Source organism: Prosopis cineraria, unplaced genomic scaffold (genome assembly GCF_029017545.1).
Source record: "Prosopis cineraria cultivar Desert tree isolate PC_DT_omini unplaced genomic scaffold, ASM2901754v1 PC2, whole genome shotgun sequence".
Lineage (NCBI taxonomy): Eukaryota > Viridiplantae > Streptophyta > Magnoliopsida > Fabales > Fabaceae > Prosopis > Prosopis cineraria.
In genome coordinates, this window is record NW_026555333.1 from 45,612,619 (window position 1) to 45,631,479 (window position 18,861).

Below are 18,861 nucleotides of genomic sequence, written 5' to 3' on the forward strand. Positions count from 1 at the left end.
AGTGGCAAGAGAGAAATGGTACGTGATGAAATAATGAGCCGAATTAGTGATTGTCCCTCTAGTCGAAATATCATTAGAATGACTCCTAGAACTTTTTAAGAATTATGTGGTATGTTAGAAAGAGAGGCTGGCCTGCAACCTATGCGATGGTCAAGTGTGGAAGAAATGGTTGCAAAAACTCTATATATATTGACACACAATGCAAAAAATCGTGAAGTGAATTTTTGGTTTAGGCGTTCTGGTGAGACAATTAGTCGTCATTTTCATCAAGTTTTGACAGCTATTATTGACTTAGAAGAAAAATTTCTTGTTCAACCTAATGGCTCAACCATCCTTCCTGAAATTGAAAAAGATAAGAAATTCTTCCCATATTTTAAGGATTGTGTTGGTGCTATTGATAGAACATATATACGAGTCAAGGTGCCTTCTTTAGATGCTCCTAGATATCGTGGTAGGAAGAAATTTCCGACACAGAACGTCTTAGCAACATGTACCTTTGATCTAAAGTTCACTTATGTGCTCCCTGGATGAGAAGGTACTGCATCTGACTCAAGAATAATTAAAAATGCATTAACACGAGAAGATAAGCTTATAATTCCTGAAGGTAAATATTTTACCAATTTTGATAAAGTTTATATTTGTGAATGTAAAATTATTATAGTAATTATTTTCCTTTATGATAGGTAAATATTACCTTATCGATGCTGGATTCATGTTAACAAGAGGACTTATGACAACCAGATTAACAACCAGATTCAGAGCCAAATTAAAATGAAAAAAAAAAATTAAAACAAAGCAAGAACGGTCAAGCGGGTGACGGATGACGCGGGGAACAACTTGAAATCTAGATTCAAAGCCTGATAAAACAAATTAATCTCACCGTTGGAAAGATAAAGCCTTAGGGTTCAAATCTTCTTCACTACTTGCCCGAGAACGACCACGCAGGGCCAACGACGATGAACAGCATCCGACAAAGTGGGGAATGCTTGTTTGTCAGTGAAGAAAAATAGACCCGCTACTTCTTGCAATGAGATTGTCGGGACTATAATTAACTTCAGGGAGAATTAGGTGTAGGTTGAAATAAAATATAATATTGTTTGTTATCAAATCAAACAAGCAGACAGAAGGCGATTGTCATGCCCCAAAACACTGAACGTGAGCACGACATACAAAGTTAACTTTGCTTGACAAGCCTAATTAAAACACATGTTCCTAATTACATTTTAAAAAAATTAAACACTTCAGCGGTATAAAATCAAACAATATTATAACACTCGTGACTTTCCGTAAATATTTTCAATAAATCTTTAAAAATAAAATATTTAAAATGATTAAACAACTAATTTAAACAAAATATAAGAATTACTTCCTTAATCTATAAATAATAAAAACAAAGAGAAGGATATTTTGCCTGTTATTTGGAACAACTATCAAATATCACAAGACAATAATTCAAATGTAATATAAATTCAACTTTACAATTATTTAACAAACCCGCTTCATAATGTAGATGGAGGGGGTGATGGTTTCTATTATCTCAAATACAAACAATTCAATAAGTACAAGATAAATCAACATGCGCGCGCAAACACATATATATATTTCAAATCACGTTATTTCCTTAAGACCATAAGATAATACTTCAAATATATAAACATGGACATGGATAATTGTTTACTGACACAATACTCACAATATAAAAAAAGAAAAATACTATTATCAACAAGTGCATGAAACATACTTTCAAAATCATTATAGCAACAAAAATAAAATTTGTAATAGTAATCCTACAATCAACTCATCTGAAAATTCATGATAATAATTCCTTTCCAAAAACAGAAATTTAGAGAAGGAAAAAAAAATTCAAAACAAGTTCTTTAGAGGAATTCATACAACACAATATTTCTATCATGGGCACAACCCATATGGGTAAATCACTAATATGGCATGGCTCATAGACAATGAGAAATAAGCGTGAACACATAATTCATGAGGATAAGTAATGAATCCAGCACATCTTAAAACCATGAATATCAAGCATAGCACATAGGCCACTAATAACAGGCGCACTATGTTTTATTCCTCTATAAAAGGTATTTCAAAAAGTCAACTTTTCAATGTGTGGAAATTTTTGCTATAAAGAAACCAGAAATATTTGTAAGTCATTTTTCCAAACTTTCTTCCATAGACTCTTATATGCTTGTCATCATTTTAAAAATAATTGCAAAAATCTCAATTTCAAATATTCATCAAATACTTGCTAAATCTCATTTTTGAATCGATATCCAAATACTTGCTAAAATCTCTTTTGGTTCGATGAGGCCCTTTTAAGCAATGGAAATTCATAATTTGGAAATAAATATATATATCAACATAGTTTATAAGTCATACCAAAGCAAATCCTCATTTATGCATAAATATTCTACTAACCCATTTCAAAATTCAATTTGTCAAACTCAACCCAAGATAGATGTATACTACAAGCTAATGCATTCAGTTCAGAAATAGTTGTACAATAAACCTCCCAATAAATTGAAATTTCACACAATACCACCATATGAATTAATATTCAGACATACTAGGAGCCAAATAGCTTTCTTTCTGCTAAAGAGCAAATCAACAACTTGGAAACAATATAATCACGTTACAACATCTTTTGATATTTTCAAAGTCTATTCAGCACATAATTAAACGAAAGAAATTCAAGAGAATGAATACCTAACCAAATATGAATGACTCAACTCTTTATCTACAGTTTAGTGAAGCCTAAGTAACATATCCAACGCTTATAAATCAATAAGGAGAATAAAATAAATACTTAATTCTATATAGTTCTTTTCTTAAGCATTCCATCAGGATTCCCTATAGAATGCAAGAGAATAAAAATATGCATGCCTAGCAATCAAAAACAACAAAACAACATTCTATTGCTATCTGAACCCATAGTGTTCAATAGCACTCCTCCACACTTTAGCTGCTCTATTCTGATAAATTTAATAATACATGTTTAATTATTACTCGATTTAAAATAAAATCAAGGTTTTCCTAACATTACAAAAAACTAAATTACAAACTTTAAATGAGACCAACATCAAAATCAAGTGAAATTTGAGGACTACAAGGATAGCTCAACCAAGTTAATAATTAACAATCTTGAAAGCTTTAAATTTGGGTTCGAGTTAAGACAAATAGCTATCAACATGGTAAGCAATGTTTCTTCACTAAACTATGAAACACTTTTAGATTTCTATCGACTCAAATGCTAACATTCAAACAAGAAAACTAAATCAACCATATTTAGGAAAAATAGTATGGAACATATAAGATATTATTGACAATCATGAACCTTAAAATCAAATACCTTCTCATGTTGGTCATTCTCTTCATATTGGGCAGACCCACTTTCAAAAGATTACTTTCCTACAAGTACCACTTTCAACAAATCAAGCCGAAAGCATATGGGCCATCTAATTTGAGATATCAAATGTGGGAAGAATCACTCTTCATGAAGATAAATATTAATTAATCCAACCACTCAGGCATTAGATACACGAAATCAAGTGTCACGGCTGTAATGCATCGTTATCAACAGCCCATCTACAAATTTTCCAAGTTTCAAAGTATCAAATAAATAACTTCTTTTTTGATTATATAACGTTATCATCATGTTTATCCAATTCCATTAACTTCATTTCTCAACCCTTTCATCAATCACTTTATAAATATGTCTCAGAAGTTATCATAAGAACAAACAAACTTCATCCTTGAATTATCAACTAAATGTTTTTTTCCAAAATTATCTAATTTTATTTACGATTTCCATTATAGAAAATAATTACTTCCTATGTAATCAATAATAATGTAATTTTTAAACGGAAAGAGTATTATTTATCTTTATTTGTGATTAATTTTTTTGAAAGGAGGTTGGATATAATTCTTAAGAAAAAAAAACATACGGTGTGATCTCATCTTTCTTTTCTTTAAGGGCATCATGGTAATTTTCTGAGGCTGTAACAAAAATTTAAAAAATGCTCCTATAAGGCATTAGTAAAATTCGATCATAAATTCTTATGAGAAGCCACAAACAAAATTTTCATTGGGAGAGGATCCTGTCCTCCTCCCTCCCATCCTTTTTTCATTGGTCCAACCCAATTCTTTCTAGCTTTGTCTTTTTGTCTTCTTCATTGGGCCTCGCCCAAGAACATCGAACAAGGTTGGATTAAATCTTTCAATTAAAACTAGATTTAATGACACTAAAAAAAAAAAAAAGATTTGCCAAGTGAGTGTGACATGAATAGTATTAGTCCTAGCGGTTTAAACATTATTTTAACATTTGATTCTTAGATATGTATGAGAAGAGCATCGCTTGGAAAAAAATAACCCTTAAATGATGAACTAATTTCTTGATATATTAGTCTCATAGCAATTAACTATAAGGATACTTCAAAAAAACTAGATTTTTTTATTTCATTTCATTTGATTCACTCTTTTCATATTTAAACTCAGTTAAATATTTCACCTAAAAAAAACTTTCAATTAAAACTAAAGTGGATATCATTCGGCTCATTGGATTTTTTTTATATTTTATATTCATTAAAATTATTTTTTAAAGGAAAATTAAATGAATATATTAGCTAAAAAGCATAAAACAAAGATAGTCTTACATTAAAATTAGGTAGATATTATTTTAAAATTTTAAATGAGTAGAATTTTGGTGACAGAACATCGGACAAGGTTGGATTAAATCTTCCAAAAACTGGACTTGATGACAAAAAAAAAAAAAAAGATTTACCAAGTAAGTGTGACACGAATGATAGTAGTCCCAGCCCATTAAACACCATTCCAATATTTGATTTCCGAAGATGTATAGAGAGAGCATAGCCTAAAAAAAAAAAAAAAACAACCCCTTAAATGATGCTTAAATTTTGTCAAAAGCTATCAATTGTAAGGACACTCCAAAAAAGAAAAAAAAACTAGATTTTTTCATCTCATTTCATTTGATTCACTCTTTTCAGATTTAAACTTTCAGTTAAATCTTTCACCCAAAAAAAAAATCTTTCAATTAAAACTAGAGTGGATGTCATTTGGCTCATGGGATTTTTTATATTTTATATTCATTAAAATTATTTTTTAAAAAAGAAAGTTAAATGAATATATTAGCTAAAAAGCATAAAAGAGGTAGTCTTACAATTCAAAAGAAATTAAAAAAGGATAATCACAAAGAAAAAGATCAACTAGCCACTATGACTATTGATTCTCAATATTAGCAGAATTAAAGTAGCTGAGAAGTTGAAGAACATTTTGAGCAAAGCAATCAACTTTTTAATCAAGGGTCTTGAAATTTCCTCTATGAGTGAAAATGGTGATGTAACCCAAACCGTGAGGGTGATTAGATTTGTCCATGTAATTGTAGATTCAATAAAAACTTGCTCTCAAACATACAAGATTACAAGCCCAAAGGTATATATGAGAATCCTTATGACAAGTTTTTTCGAATCAAGAGAGATGGATTGCTTGTTTAGTGTATCAAGTATTATTTTGCAACAATAATAATCATATTCATTTTATATTCTCCATGTGTGATCCTTCTACCAGGTACCTACATCCTCTTCGATGTCTCCTGTCACTGGATAGGAAAAATCACGTCCAGTCTCCTTTCAAAAGGATTAATCACATATAAGAATTAACAATAAGTCTTATTTTAATAACAATTTATTTCATGATTAATTTCTGAGATAGAGCCAGATGTAATTCTCCCTATTTAATATGTTTACAGTCAAAGATGCAAGCTTCTTTGCAGATGCTATTGCTTTATTTACTCTCTGATTTTATTTTGACACAAAACTCCAGATTATTTTATCAATCAAGAACCCATTTCCCTTCTCTGGCTCAACATCTCCAGAATCCTCCTCTTCTTACACCAGGACGATCTCGAAAGTGTCAGTATGCGTAGCTGCAGGGCCAAAAAAAAAAAAAGAAAAAAAGAATCGCGAAATTGAGTTGGATCAATCAGTTTACAGTGACGCAAGAAGGCGAAAACAAAGTAATCGTTCGAAGGTCTAAAGCATAAGAACTACTTCTTCCCCAAGTTTGATCTCACCGATAGCTCCTTCACTACTATCTCTCTCTCGTCTTCTAGCTTCCCCTGTCCCATTCTACAATTCTTCCCCTGTTCAATCGTTGTTTTCAACCCTAGTACCTTGTTTCTAGATTCTCAGACATTATAGGATTACAAGATGATGGAGAGCGCGGGATCCGGGGCAAGGGTGAAAGGCGGGCAGAGGCAGGGGCTACAGAAATTTCGATTGTAACGATACATTTAAATTATTTAATACTGATGGGATAGTAAAATTTTCACTAATTTAATTGATAATTTATGTTAAAAATAAAATTACTAAAATATTTATTATAAATATAATAGCTAATAATTTTTATATCATGAAAAATTGACGAGTAAAACTTATATACACACACTTCATCTATTTAAAAATATAAAGTATTCTCTAAGAGATTGGATGCTAAAAAATATAAAACATTTATAGTCTTTTAAATTATAATTATTACATTTTTCCAATAGTAATCCTATTACATATATCAATTTATATTTATTTTAGGGTAAAACACCTTCAAGGTAAATATAAAAAGATATGGTTAGTTTAAAGATAAGTAACTACTTTACTAGGATGAGATTTAATTAAAAATGTTTTATATTTTTTAATGGATGGAGTATATATTTTTTGTTGTATATTTGTAAAATTGAATATAAATATATATATTGAGATATTTATATTATGTCAGTTATATATATAACTTTCTTTTATTTTTTAAGATATAAAAACCAATGTTTAAATGATTAAAAATACAAGAGCTGAATTGCAAAAATTAAAGTTTAAAAACTGACTTATAATCGAGTAAAAACTTTAAAAGTTAAATTATAACGAGTCAAAATTTAAAAATTAAGTAACAATTGAGTCAAAATTATAAGAATCAAATGTTAATTTTTCTTTAATAAAATTAATTATGTTCAGCTGGTACCCTACGAACCAAAAGTAAATAGCATTTACCGTTGAAAAAAATAATCACTTCATCTCATCAAATAATCATCACATGTACCTTGACAGGTAACACATTCATATATTTCCTACGAAGCTTGACTTTAGGAAATGCCTTCATCGAGAAGGAAAAGAATTTACTTAAGACTTGAATTTGAGAACTTTGATTAAACAAGTGACTGGCAAAAAAAAAAAAATCACACCACACGTTGCTGATTGAGAAGTTCAAAACATGAGTGAATTTTTTGTTTTTGAAATAAGTACATATTATTAAACTATAAAACCATTTCACACACTTCAAGCCCCTCGAGAGAACATTTCAAGGGCCCAAAACAAAAACAACAGAAAATACAAGCTGGCATGCCAAGTGTACAAGCTGGCATGCAGTCAAATGGGTTGTGTGTCCTCGTAATCTTCTCTAGTCTTTTCCTTCAACTCCTTCCTTATATGTTATGTTATTTGGTGTAAATTAATTTTTATAGTTTTAATTTAATTTCAATTGAATTTTTAAACTTTTTTTTTTGCCAAACACAAGTTAATTTTATTAATCATAAAACAAAATATATACAAATACCAATGGCCGAAAGAAAAAAAACAAAAAAAAAACACTCAAACCTATACATTAGAAACTAAACACACAGCACATGAAAAAAACCAAAGAAACAGGAACATTAATTGAACAATCAGTGAAGAAGCAAAAACAAAAGATAAAATAAACTGTCATCAGCCAAAAAATAAATTGTCACCTGCAAAATCATACCAAGCTAGCCAACACCACATTTCTCAAAATCACCCCCTAATCTTTTGCACGAGTGGAACAAAAAGACTCAACATCATTGTTTGAAATCTTAACTAGAGGAGGTGTTAGTGAACTCACCCACCCAATGGCACTACCCTTTTTACAGGAACAGGACAAAGCTATCCAATCAACTAATGCATTACCCTTCCGAGCCAAATTCAAAGCAAATCTAGAACCTCTTGCATCCCCATCTGCCTTTCCACTCAACACCAAAAATTGAACTTTTCCTACAACACCAGAACAATTTAGCATTATATGTTTCTATATCAACAGCAGTAATATGTTGTTCAACAAGAATATTGAGGCTCTCTTGATAGCCAGAACCTCTACTACAAAAGTTGAATAAGCACGAACCACATCACCAAATCCCCATATCATGTCACCATCTGCAATCCCACAAATTAAATCAATGACAATATTATTAGTACTAGAATATATTATTTATTGAGATTTATTTTGTTAAGAAAGCTATGGAACATTTTGTATTTATTAGTGATTATTATGTTATTCATTAATCATTATTAGGATATTTATTAATTATTATTAGGACCCTCTATATGTTGTAATTTTTTTATATTAACAGAGAGCCACACTTTTTTCAGTCCCCATTTCTTTCTCTTATAACTTCTTTCATCATATCATAGCCTAGTTAATCAAATTTATACTTCGTTCAAATTAGTGCTTTGTTTTGTATAGCAAAGCTCTAGCCCTCCCTTCCTCTTTATAGTTTATTTTTTAGAATCATTCTCAAATTTTATACCTAGTGATTCATAAAAATTACTCATGATTTGATACTACTGTCGAATAGCATCAAAATTAATAAAAATTAGATTTTACAGTAAAGTGTAATCTAAGTTGTCTCCCTAAGAGTCAATAGAGTAACTATTTGAATTATGATTATGAAAATGTAAATAATAGGTGGGTTTTTTTATGATGAAATTTAAAACTAAATTAAAAATAAATAAATAGAAGAACTTCAACTAAGAAAATTATAAGCACAAGCAGCGCAATCAATCACAACCCAATCACCTAAATCTAATCTTCCTCATCCACAAATTAAATTAATTTTATTTAACTTTATTATTTTAGTTTTATTATATATTTCTCAAATTATCATTTGAGAATTAAACAAGAAATTAAGTTATAGGTTAATTGAAATCTCTCTCAACCCGCAACCTAACAATTATTTTAAGTTAGCCACACCAGAAGCAAAGCATGAATAATCACCCAAGTTAGGCCAAATTACTCTTATGTTACTATATCAATTGATTATAACAAGCAAAACCTCAAATAAAATTTATAATCTAAAAATTATGCAATAAAGCTACTCTAATTAGCAATAGCAGTTAAAGCATAAAATTTAGAGGTAGAAAGAGGAAGAGTAAATTGAAATAAAGCTAAAATAAATTCTTTCTTAAATATTAAAGACTCTGATTAAAATTCAAGATCATGGTTTGTGATTGATCACACCAAAAATTTAGCTCTCCATAAAACTAAAAATCAAACAATATAAGATGAGAAATTGAGAAATTATCGTCTCAGCAGCTGAAGAACAGAACAAAAGACGTGATGCCCCTATTCTTCTTATCCAATATATTCTCTATCAATATCTTCCAAATTGAATTTAGAAGATCTACACAAATAAAATAGAATTAAATAGCATCTATGCAAAAATATTAAAGATAATATTTATATTTTAAAATCAAATATTCAGTTAGTTAAAATCCCAAAACTAAATATTGGCTAATAAAATCAAATAATATCTAATTAAACTCAATTAGTCTCAAATAAATATTTAAAAGTCTAAATTAAAAGGATAAAAATATATAATATTTATCATGATTTTTCTGTCTTATAATTCATCTCTCAGAGAAATACTCTTGAATTTTTTGCCTGGTGATTCATTCTTGTGAGAATCACTCCTAAGTTTCTAGCCGCCTAGTGATTCATTTCTCTAAGAATCACTCTTGAGGTTTTTGCCTAGTGATTCATCTCCCATCATTCTTGAGTTTTCCACTTGCATATTCATTCTTGTGAGAATCATTTCGAATCTTTTTGGTTTAGTGATTCATTTTGAAGAATCACTCAAATTTTATACTATTAACCGATTCATCTCCCTTGAGAATCACTTAGGTCCTGTTTATTTACTAAAAAGGAATGGAATGAATTGAAAAAATTAAGACAAAAATGAATTAAATTGCCATTCCCCTATGGTAAACATAATAAAACTCATTAATATTTATTACAAATATGAGAATAATTACACCTTCCAAAAATTTCATGCATCATAATTCCCAATTCCATAAACTAAATTACTTGTCTCCTTTATGAATGTACTTACCTATTCTCTTTGATAATCTTTTTTACCTTTATTTTTTCAATCCATTCCATTTCATAGCTTTTTAGTAAGCAAACAGGACTTTAAAGATTTTGTTTAGGGATGATTTATGATTCATGTATGAGAGAATCACCCCAAGTTTATATTTGCTCTCTTCAAAGCCTCATTTCTTTGTCATATATTCTTCAGATCAAGCAATGCAAGAAGTTATTAACTCAAAGGCATCTTCAGTTTGAGGGGCAGTGTTATCATATATTGAGATTTATTCCTAAGCAATGCAAGTTGTGTAACATCATGAATTTCAATCCAAGCAAATTAGTTGCTAATTGGGGGTAAATTAATAATTAGTGGGTTGATTGTAGATTTAGAAAGGGGATTAATGTGTGGTATTGATTGGTTGGTGTGGCTACATGATCAGATGGTAGAACTGTGATTCGAGACTTAACGAGCGAGTACTAATGATATTTTTCTCATTATGCCACGCGTTGTGACATGTGCTGCTTGCGTCACGGCCATGGCACAGAGTTTGATAAAATTGACCTTCTCAGCTCATGAAATCATAAGGGAAAAGTTAGAAAACACACAAAGGAGAGGAGAGGTAGTTCATCTCTACTAGGGCATCAATTATTGAGGGTTTGTGAGTTTGCTTTAGCCAGTGATTTGTTGGGTAAGTTTCATACTACCCTGTACTATGTTTCTACCCTAATTTCTTCAAGTTTAGTTGGTAGAAAAATATTGAATTAGAAAGTTCTAAGGAGTTAAAATCTAAGGAATAAGTTTCAAAATGGGTCTTAGATGTAAAACTAAGGTTTTATGATTGATCTAAAGTTTACTGGTTAAACTTTAAGGATAAAGGCTTACATTAACTTAAGTTATTTGGTTGAAAATGGGAAAGTTGATTAACAAATGAGAAACAGGAATGTTTTTGTCATTTGGGTAGCTAAAGGGCGAATAACTATAGATAAAGGGTTATGTGAATTCAAAATGGGTTAGTTGAACTAATTCATGTGTTGAGAGATTTGGCTTAGCCAAGTTAATGCTCTGGGTGAATGTTAGAAATTGAGTAAGGGATGTTTGTTATGTAGATTAAGCATGCAAGGATTGGTCATGGAAGTTGACATAAATTGAAAAGTTCAGCAGGAATGATAACTCTTAGTAAAAAGGGTAAAATGTAACTAGAGTAACTCTTTTATTTGTTAATTTGTAAAATAATTTACAAGTATTTTATATGAATTATAGGCATTGTGTTTTTTGAACTGGTAAAGTAGCAATATTGCAAAAGTAATATGCATGTGTGAGTATGAGTGATGTTTGACATATATGTGAAGAGGCATATACATTTACATCCGTGAATGTACCCTAGACTAAGTTAGGGGGTCATGGCTCTACTTTGTGTAAGGTTAGGAAGTTATGAAGGTCTTAAGTATAGAGCTTGCTCCGCTATAAAGGACCTAAGACAATTATCCACAAGTGTACCCTAGACTAGGATAGGGGGTCATAGCCTTACTCTGTGTAAGGCTAAAAAGTCTTGATAATCCAAGCATTGAGTATGCTTTGCTAGTGAGGACTTAGGAGACCACCCATATGTATGATACCAAGTTTGAGACAATGAGTTAGTTGGCGTTATTTCGTGTAAGGTTGAAAGTCTTGGTCTAAGCATTGAGCTTGCTTCGCTAGGGGGAACTGGGAGTGCATGAGCATAGTAGTGGATAAGAATGATATTGTATATATGCTAATCTATACTGTTTTATTGAAAATGATGATACTTTATCTCTTGTTTATGATTTTACTTATTAACAAATATTTGGGATTTATCTAAGTTATTAGGACATATGTCTCATTCCGTTACCTTAGATACAGGTGAAGAGATTACAAGAAGGTCGAGACAAGAAGTGAGGAAGGATTAGCTTCTTTTTGATAGTGGTATGACTACTCTTAGTGTAATGAATGTATATAATGTTGTTAAATGTTGAGTTGCCAACTAAGATGTATAAGTGTATGTAAATGTGTATATATGATTGAATTGTTTAAGATATATAATGTTGTTAAATGTTGAGTTGCCAACTAAGATGCTTAAGTGTATGTGAATGTGTATATATGATTATGCTGTTTAAGATCTTACTTGTGTATTTGGTAACACATCTCGCTGAATGTATCACAGTGGTGAATATGTGGGTGAGCCTAGATACTATTTAAGCAAGTGTGTGTTATTGTGTAACTTGTTCTGTTAGAAATGAATGTGAATTTTTTTGTGTGAAAATGTATATGTATGTGAAACTTGACTAAATGAAGATGCTTAGCCCTATTTATGTGTAAGTCAAGTAAATGATGATTCCAGACCATATGGTAAGGCTTAGCCTATAAGTGAAACTCTGATGGTTGATAATGGAACAAGGGAGTTTGTGTTTATGTGGTTATGTGTGTGCCTCATATAAGACTACAAATATGTAATGTGGCATTAAGAGATCAATTGTGAATATGATGTGATATATGTGAAATGATTTGTCAATTAGGTGTATGCAGTCCTTTTGGATTTAGTTCATGGCCTAAAGTGGTTTAATGGAATAAGGGATAAGAATTGAACACTTAGGGTGCCAAATTTTGAAAGAAAAGTAACTTTTTATACCTAGGTGTCCAATTTAACATTGAACCACTAGATCATATCCAAACTTGTCTCATTAGATAGATTATGTTATAAGCTTTATATGGGAACTTGAATCACTTCAATTAGATGTTGGGTGTGAAAATGGCGAGCAGCAGAAGTTCATATTAGAAATCTACTATGACAGCAAAATCTAATACATGTGTTGTGACGCATAACATAAAATTAGGGCACATTGCTTTGTGCCACATGTCGAGGTATATGTGATGTGAGCCACAGCATATGGCTTATTTTTGAGATAATGGTTGTTTGATTTTCTTTTTGAGTAAGTGCTCGTCTATGCTTTCATTAGCCCTTTTTATCGAACATATTTTCTACAAAGTCAAAATCTCGCATTTTAAAAATAAATTAAGGGTTGTATCCTTGAGATTGTATTGTTGTGTGTTTGTGTGTGTGTGGGGTTGGTAATGCCCGGATGAAATAGGGAACTTTGCAAGTTGTGACAAACTCAAGAGCATCTTGAGTTTGAAGGGAAGTATTAAGATATATTATCTATTAAGATTTATTCTATTGAGATTTGTTATTTGTTGAGATTTCAAGAATATTTTTATTCATTAGTGATTATTAGGATATTAATTTTATCTATATATTGTAAGCTTTTCATTTCAACAGAAATAACACCTTTTCCAATCAAGCAAGGTCAAAAAAACCATCACAATTTACTTTTAACCTTCCTACACTCGATCAGCCTCTGCCACTTCTCTATAGCCTCATATTCCACAACTTCAGCAGTTACTTGACGTACTTCCTTTACCCAACCCTTAGCTTGCCACAATTCATTAATAGCATTCGTGGTATTATTCTAATCATTTTAACAAGGTCAGGTAATTTCTGCTCGAAAACCACTACATCCAAACTAGTCACATCATCCAAGCAAAATAAGCGAGTTGATAATCATCAATTAATTTGTCATTCAACACAGTCTTCTAGAGCCAACCTCCAAAATGCACTGCATTTATCCTTTTCAAACTTCAATGCTAGCTCACTACCAAACTACATTGATCTTGTCAAGGGCATAAGAATAAAGCATGTTCATTCGTCTCATCCTCTTCACCACACATTGGACAATAATTAGCATTCCTAAAAATTTTAACTTATTACAACTCAATTTTTATAATTTTAATAATTTAAAATATTAGTTTCTAAATTTCAAGAAATCACTTTAGTCCTTGTAATTTTATTTTCTAAAATACAAAAACCAGTATTTTAAATAGTTAAACTATAGGGGTTGAGTTAAATTGAGTTAAAATTCAAAAACTGAATTACAATAAAATCAGAACTATAATAATTGATATAAAGAATCAAAATTAAAAGGACCAAATTATTAATTTTTTTCATAAATAAGCATAGAAATACTGTGATTGAAATTAAAGGCAACACTACTGGGAGCAATTTATATATATATATATATATTATATATATAGTTTTATTTTGGCAGAACTATACCAGAGAAGGAAATAATGGTCTGTGAAGTTTTACTATTTTTATCGAGCTGCAAACGCATGCATGTGCATGGCTGATGGCCTCGCAGATTCCCTTATTAAGATCAAAGCATACATGCATGTGGCCTCGCAGTTGTTTCTTGTTTTTTTTGTGTCCTTCCTGATTAATTGTATTGGGTTGCAATGGAGCAACATGTTCAATTATTCTAACATGTCCTCTAGATCATAATACTTATAAAATCACCGAAGTGATTCTCACATTGCAAATTAAACAAGATCCAAACCTTAGCCCTTGTAAAGTATGAGTCACATTAATAAATAAAGAAAAGAAAAAGTACACCTGCCATCATTTAACTTTATTTGTATTAGGTTTTAGTTTTGGTCTATTGATTATATAATATATTTTCAATCCTCTGATTTTAACACTGTTAACCTTAAATGCAGCAGTAGAGCCACATGTTGAGGGTCACACTTTGAAAAAGTACAAATTTGGTGTTTATATGTTTTAGTATTTTGCATTCATATATCCTTAACATTTTGGACTACTTGTCTTTAAGTTCAATATTTTACATCGTTGCCTTTGAGTAATAAAATTACACGTTTTGCATAAGGGCCTTGACTTTGTCACTTCTTAAATGATGTTTTTTGTTCCAATTATTGCTATATTTTTTTAAAAAATAAACTTATTATATCAACATTTATTTGAAAAATGTTTTGTATTGTCAACATTTAAAAGTTCAATATTGATATTTTTTATTGATAAAGTTAACGGTATTAAAATTAGAAAACTGAAAAAAAATACTTTCTAAAATTAAATAACCTAAATGAAGACCTGGTATGAAATTAAATGAAGAAATTAAATATTTTGTCAACAAATAATGGCAATTTACAAAGATAAATTAATTATCATTTCAATACAATTTCACTTTTGTTTTCTTTCTTGCTTACATGATTTTCTTCGATTCAAACATGCTACATAAAAAACAAAATCTAATTTATAGTAACAAGGAAATAGTAAATGTTTTCACTATGCATCAACTAATTAAAAGAAAGGCATGAAAAAATTACAAGTGTCAAGCCCACTTGGCTAAAAGAGACATCAAACCAGCACCTAACAGTAAAGAAATAGAGGCTCCAAGCAAAAGACGAATGTGTTTTTGCATTCTGTCACTCATGAAATCGGCAGCTAAAAAATCAACAAGTGCCATATAGACTAAGATTCCAGCTGATGCAGCATCAAGAATGCCCTCAACAATAAGAGCAGTTTGACTATTCTCATCATACACATTTGTAATTCCTATTCCAATTGCTATTCCAATTGGAGTTGTCAGAGCAAAGAAAAGTCCCATCGTTGCTATAGTTTTGTTGTTGAATTGAGCCTGCAATATATTAATGCAACAATAAATAAGAAATTTATTTATTAACATCTTAATAAACACTTTTGTCTTCAATAATACAAGCTAATGACGGATCATTCCTTGGATGTTTCATATTTATTTCCATTAAAATGATTCAACATGATTGTAACTTTTCTTAGTTTGGACTAAAAACTCTAATTTACACTACCAAGAAAAATAGATTAATTTTGATCTATGTTATTTTAGTTTAGAATAATGAAATTTTTGATCTCTTAAGTTTATTTATCTTAGATATTGAATTGGTTACTGAAGTTTGATTTTTATCCATCAAGCCCCTAAATTTTCATAACTATATACAATTAGTCCTGATAATATTGTTTTTCCTTCAAACTATAAGAGCTAAATGTATATGATTATGAAACTTTAGGGGCTTAATTAATAAAGATTAAAATTCAAGGGTTAAATATTAATGATTGGGGTAAACTTGAGAAATAAAAAAAGTTTCATTATTATCCCTTCAAATTAAATTTCTTTTACTTTGATTTAGGAAGAGATGTATAAAATGCCCAAGACATGGTTTTATTGGAAGAATTTTCCATGTCAATCTTTTCTCAAAAAACCGGCGAAAGAAAACATTTAGGAATTAAAAAATCACACCTTTTATGGCATAGTTATTAGGGAAATCATAAATAAGGACCTCTGAATATGAAAAATAATAATCAAAACCACGAAATTATGAAATTGAATTTTAAAACCATATTCCTTTTTTTGGTAGTTTTAAAAAACAATTTGACTAAAATGCCCCTATCTAGTTACTATATAAGTTCGTAAGTTTGGGAGTAAAAATTTTTCTAACTCAAATAAAGTTATTTCATAACTCTCTTAAACTAAATTTCCAACCCAATTAAAGTGATTTCAATACTAATAAATTTTAAATTAGCCAATTGTAAGTTTAGGAATTAAAACATTCCCAACTCAAATAAAGTAATTTCATAATCCTTTCAATCTAATTAAAAGTGATTTCAGCACTAACAAATTTTAAGTTGTGATTTAGAGAGGTACATTTTAATCAAAATATTATTTTTAAACTACAAAATTGAGGATCATGGTCTTGAAATTTAATTTCATTTCATAATCTTGTGGTCCTGATTGGTTATTTGGAGATATTTGGAGTTCTTATTTATAATTTTTCTAAATTATTATTATTTTTTGGTAATTTTCCCAAGTAATTATTAACTGTTGTAAATGTCCCGAGATCACAAATACACAATTTGAAATTTGATTCTCACGTAGTAATTTCTTTTATCCTATTTCTATATCACTTCTAATATATTTCACCATTTTAAAATTTATTAACTCTCTCAAAAAATTTAATGAATTTGTAACTCCCTGTTAGATATAAATACTTTAATAATGCACTCTATCTCATCAACATTTAATAATGGATAAAGAGAAAATTTTGTGATAAAAAGTCAATGACAAGCATATATAATTTGAGGAAAAAAAAATCATTCTCTCTACATTATAAATAAGATTGGAGAGAGTAAGTAAAACAAAATTTTGGATGGAATTATAATTGGAGAAGGAAAAAAAAGTTGATCTTAATGGATTGGAATTCTCGGACCCAAAATCATGTTTTCATATGAAAACAAAATTACAAAACAAACGAATCTTATTGTGAAATTTGTTTGGTGCATAGAAAAATGATAGATCTAGAAGTAAAACAAGATTAATTAAATGAAAGGATGGAAGAGACAGGCGCCGGCATTCTTGACAAAATGCTCATAGCATTATTTAAAATTTAAAACTAATAAGAACAATGTTTAACAAAAAAAAAATAATCATACAATTTGAATACATGGCCGTCGGGTTGGAAATATTTAGCTGTTATATATGACTTGCGATCACAACACATGGAAACATACAACTATTATTCAATAATTGAAGGAGAACAACACAGCCATGAAGATAACATAATTTTTCTTTATTATTTCTTTTTTTACTGATATATTTACATCTCTATTTTTATTCAATTATACATAGTAATGAAAACTGAAGATAGTACTGAACATACCTGTGTGATACTACTTCCAAGGCCCATGCCCTCAAATAATTGATGAAAGGTTAAAGCAGCAAATAGAGGCTTTATAGTTTCTGGACTTTGAGATGCTCCCAAAGAAATCCCTATGATCACTGAATGCACTATTATGCCCAGCTCTAATACCTGCAATTATATTATAATATATTCATTCAATAATTCAATTAAAGCATAACGAAAAAAAAAGAAAATGGTCGGACACATATGATGTTCATAGATATGACACACACACGCACACTCACCTGTGATATGACTTTTTGACGAAGGAGTAGAGAATTAGATCCCTGTGAATGTCCATGTGTTCCATGAGCATGAAGATGAACATGTCCTTCATGTTCAATGCGTTCCTCGTCATCTCCTCTTGCTTCCATCTTCCCTTTCTCTGCATAAAGTTTCTTGAAATACGCAGTGGCAAAAGCATCCACCATTAGGGTTCCCATGGCAGTACACATAGCCACAAAACCAGTGAAGGGAAAGTCTTCCCACACATGATTGCTCAAGCAAGGAGAAGTCAAGCGCTCAAACGCCTCGGGAAGCACGTGAATGAATCCAGTGGCTAAAATCACGCCGGCGGCAAAGGCTTTGATCAGGAAGAAAATGCCCCTGTCGGGACTTAACGCCGGGACAAACTTTCCGAAAACCGGAATCAGAACTCCGATCGTACTGGCAACTAGTATGGAAACTATAGCTCCTATTTTGTACCTGAGAGCCTTGTCTTTGTCACGATCTTCTTCTTCATCTTCACATGTGCACTCAGAAACAACTAGGGATGGAAAAACGAGAACGAGAAGGATGAAGAACTGGATAATTTTGGTGCTTGATCTCCTCATGGAGTTTGAAAATTATGTAGAAGAAACTGAAAAAGCTAATAATGCATGTGGGTGTAAGAGAAAATTAGGGTTGTTTTTATAGGCTGAAGAGTGAGAAAAATCTGGTCGTTGATTTGATTATTGACCAAATTAAATTAAAAATATCGTATTTGAGGGAGAAATACAGTTGGAATATTTAATTCCGATTTCGTGATACGCAATGAGTGTCATCAAATGTCGACATTATAATTAGGAGTTGTATTGTATATCTGAACTAATAAAATATTTAGCCTAAGTACGCAC

At 30.4% G+C, this 18,861-nt stretch overlaps 1 protein-coding gene across 1 annotated transcript; it reads right to left on the minus strand.

Moving 5' to 3' along the window:
• Nucleotides 1–15,301: 15,301 nt before the first annotated feature.
• Nucleotides 15,302–18,608, minus strand: LOC129304012 (zinc transporter 5-like). The gene is made up of 3 exons (XM_054943627.1): nt 17,992–18,608; nt 17,726–17,875; nt 15,302–15,672 (listed from the first exon to the last, which is right to left on the minus strand). Exons 1-3 carry the CDS (start codon nt 18,577–18,579, stop codon nt 15,367–15,369), a joined length of 1,044 nt encoding a protein of 347 aa, XP_054799602.1. The 5' UTR covers nt 18,580–18,608; the 3' UTR covers nt 15,302–15,366.
• Between the last annotated feature and the right edge of the window lie 253 nt (nt 18,609–18,861).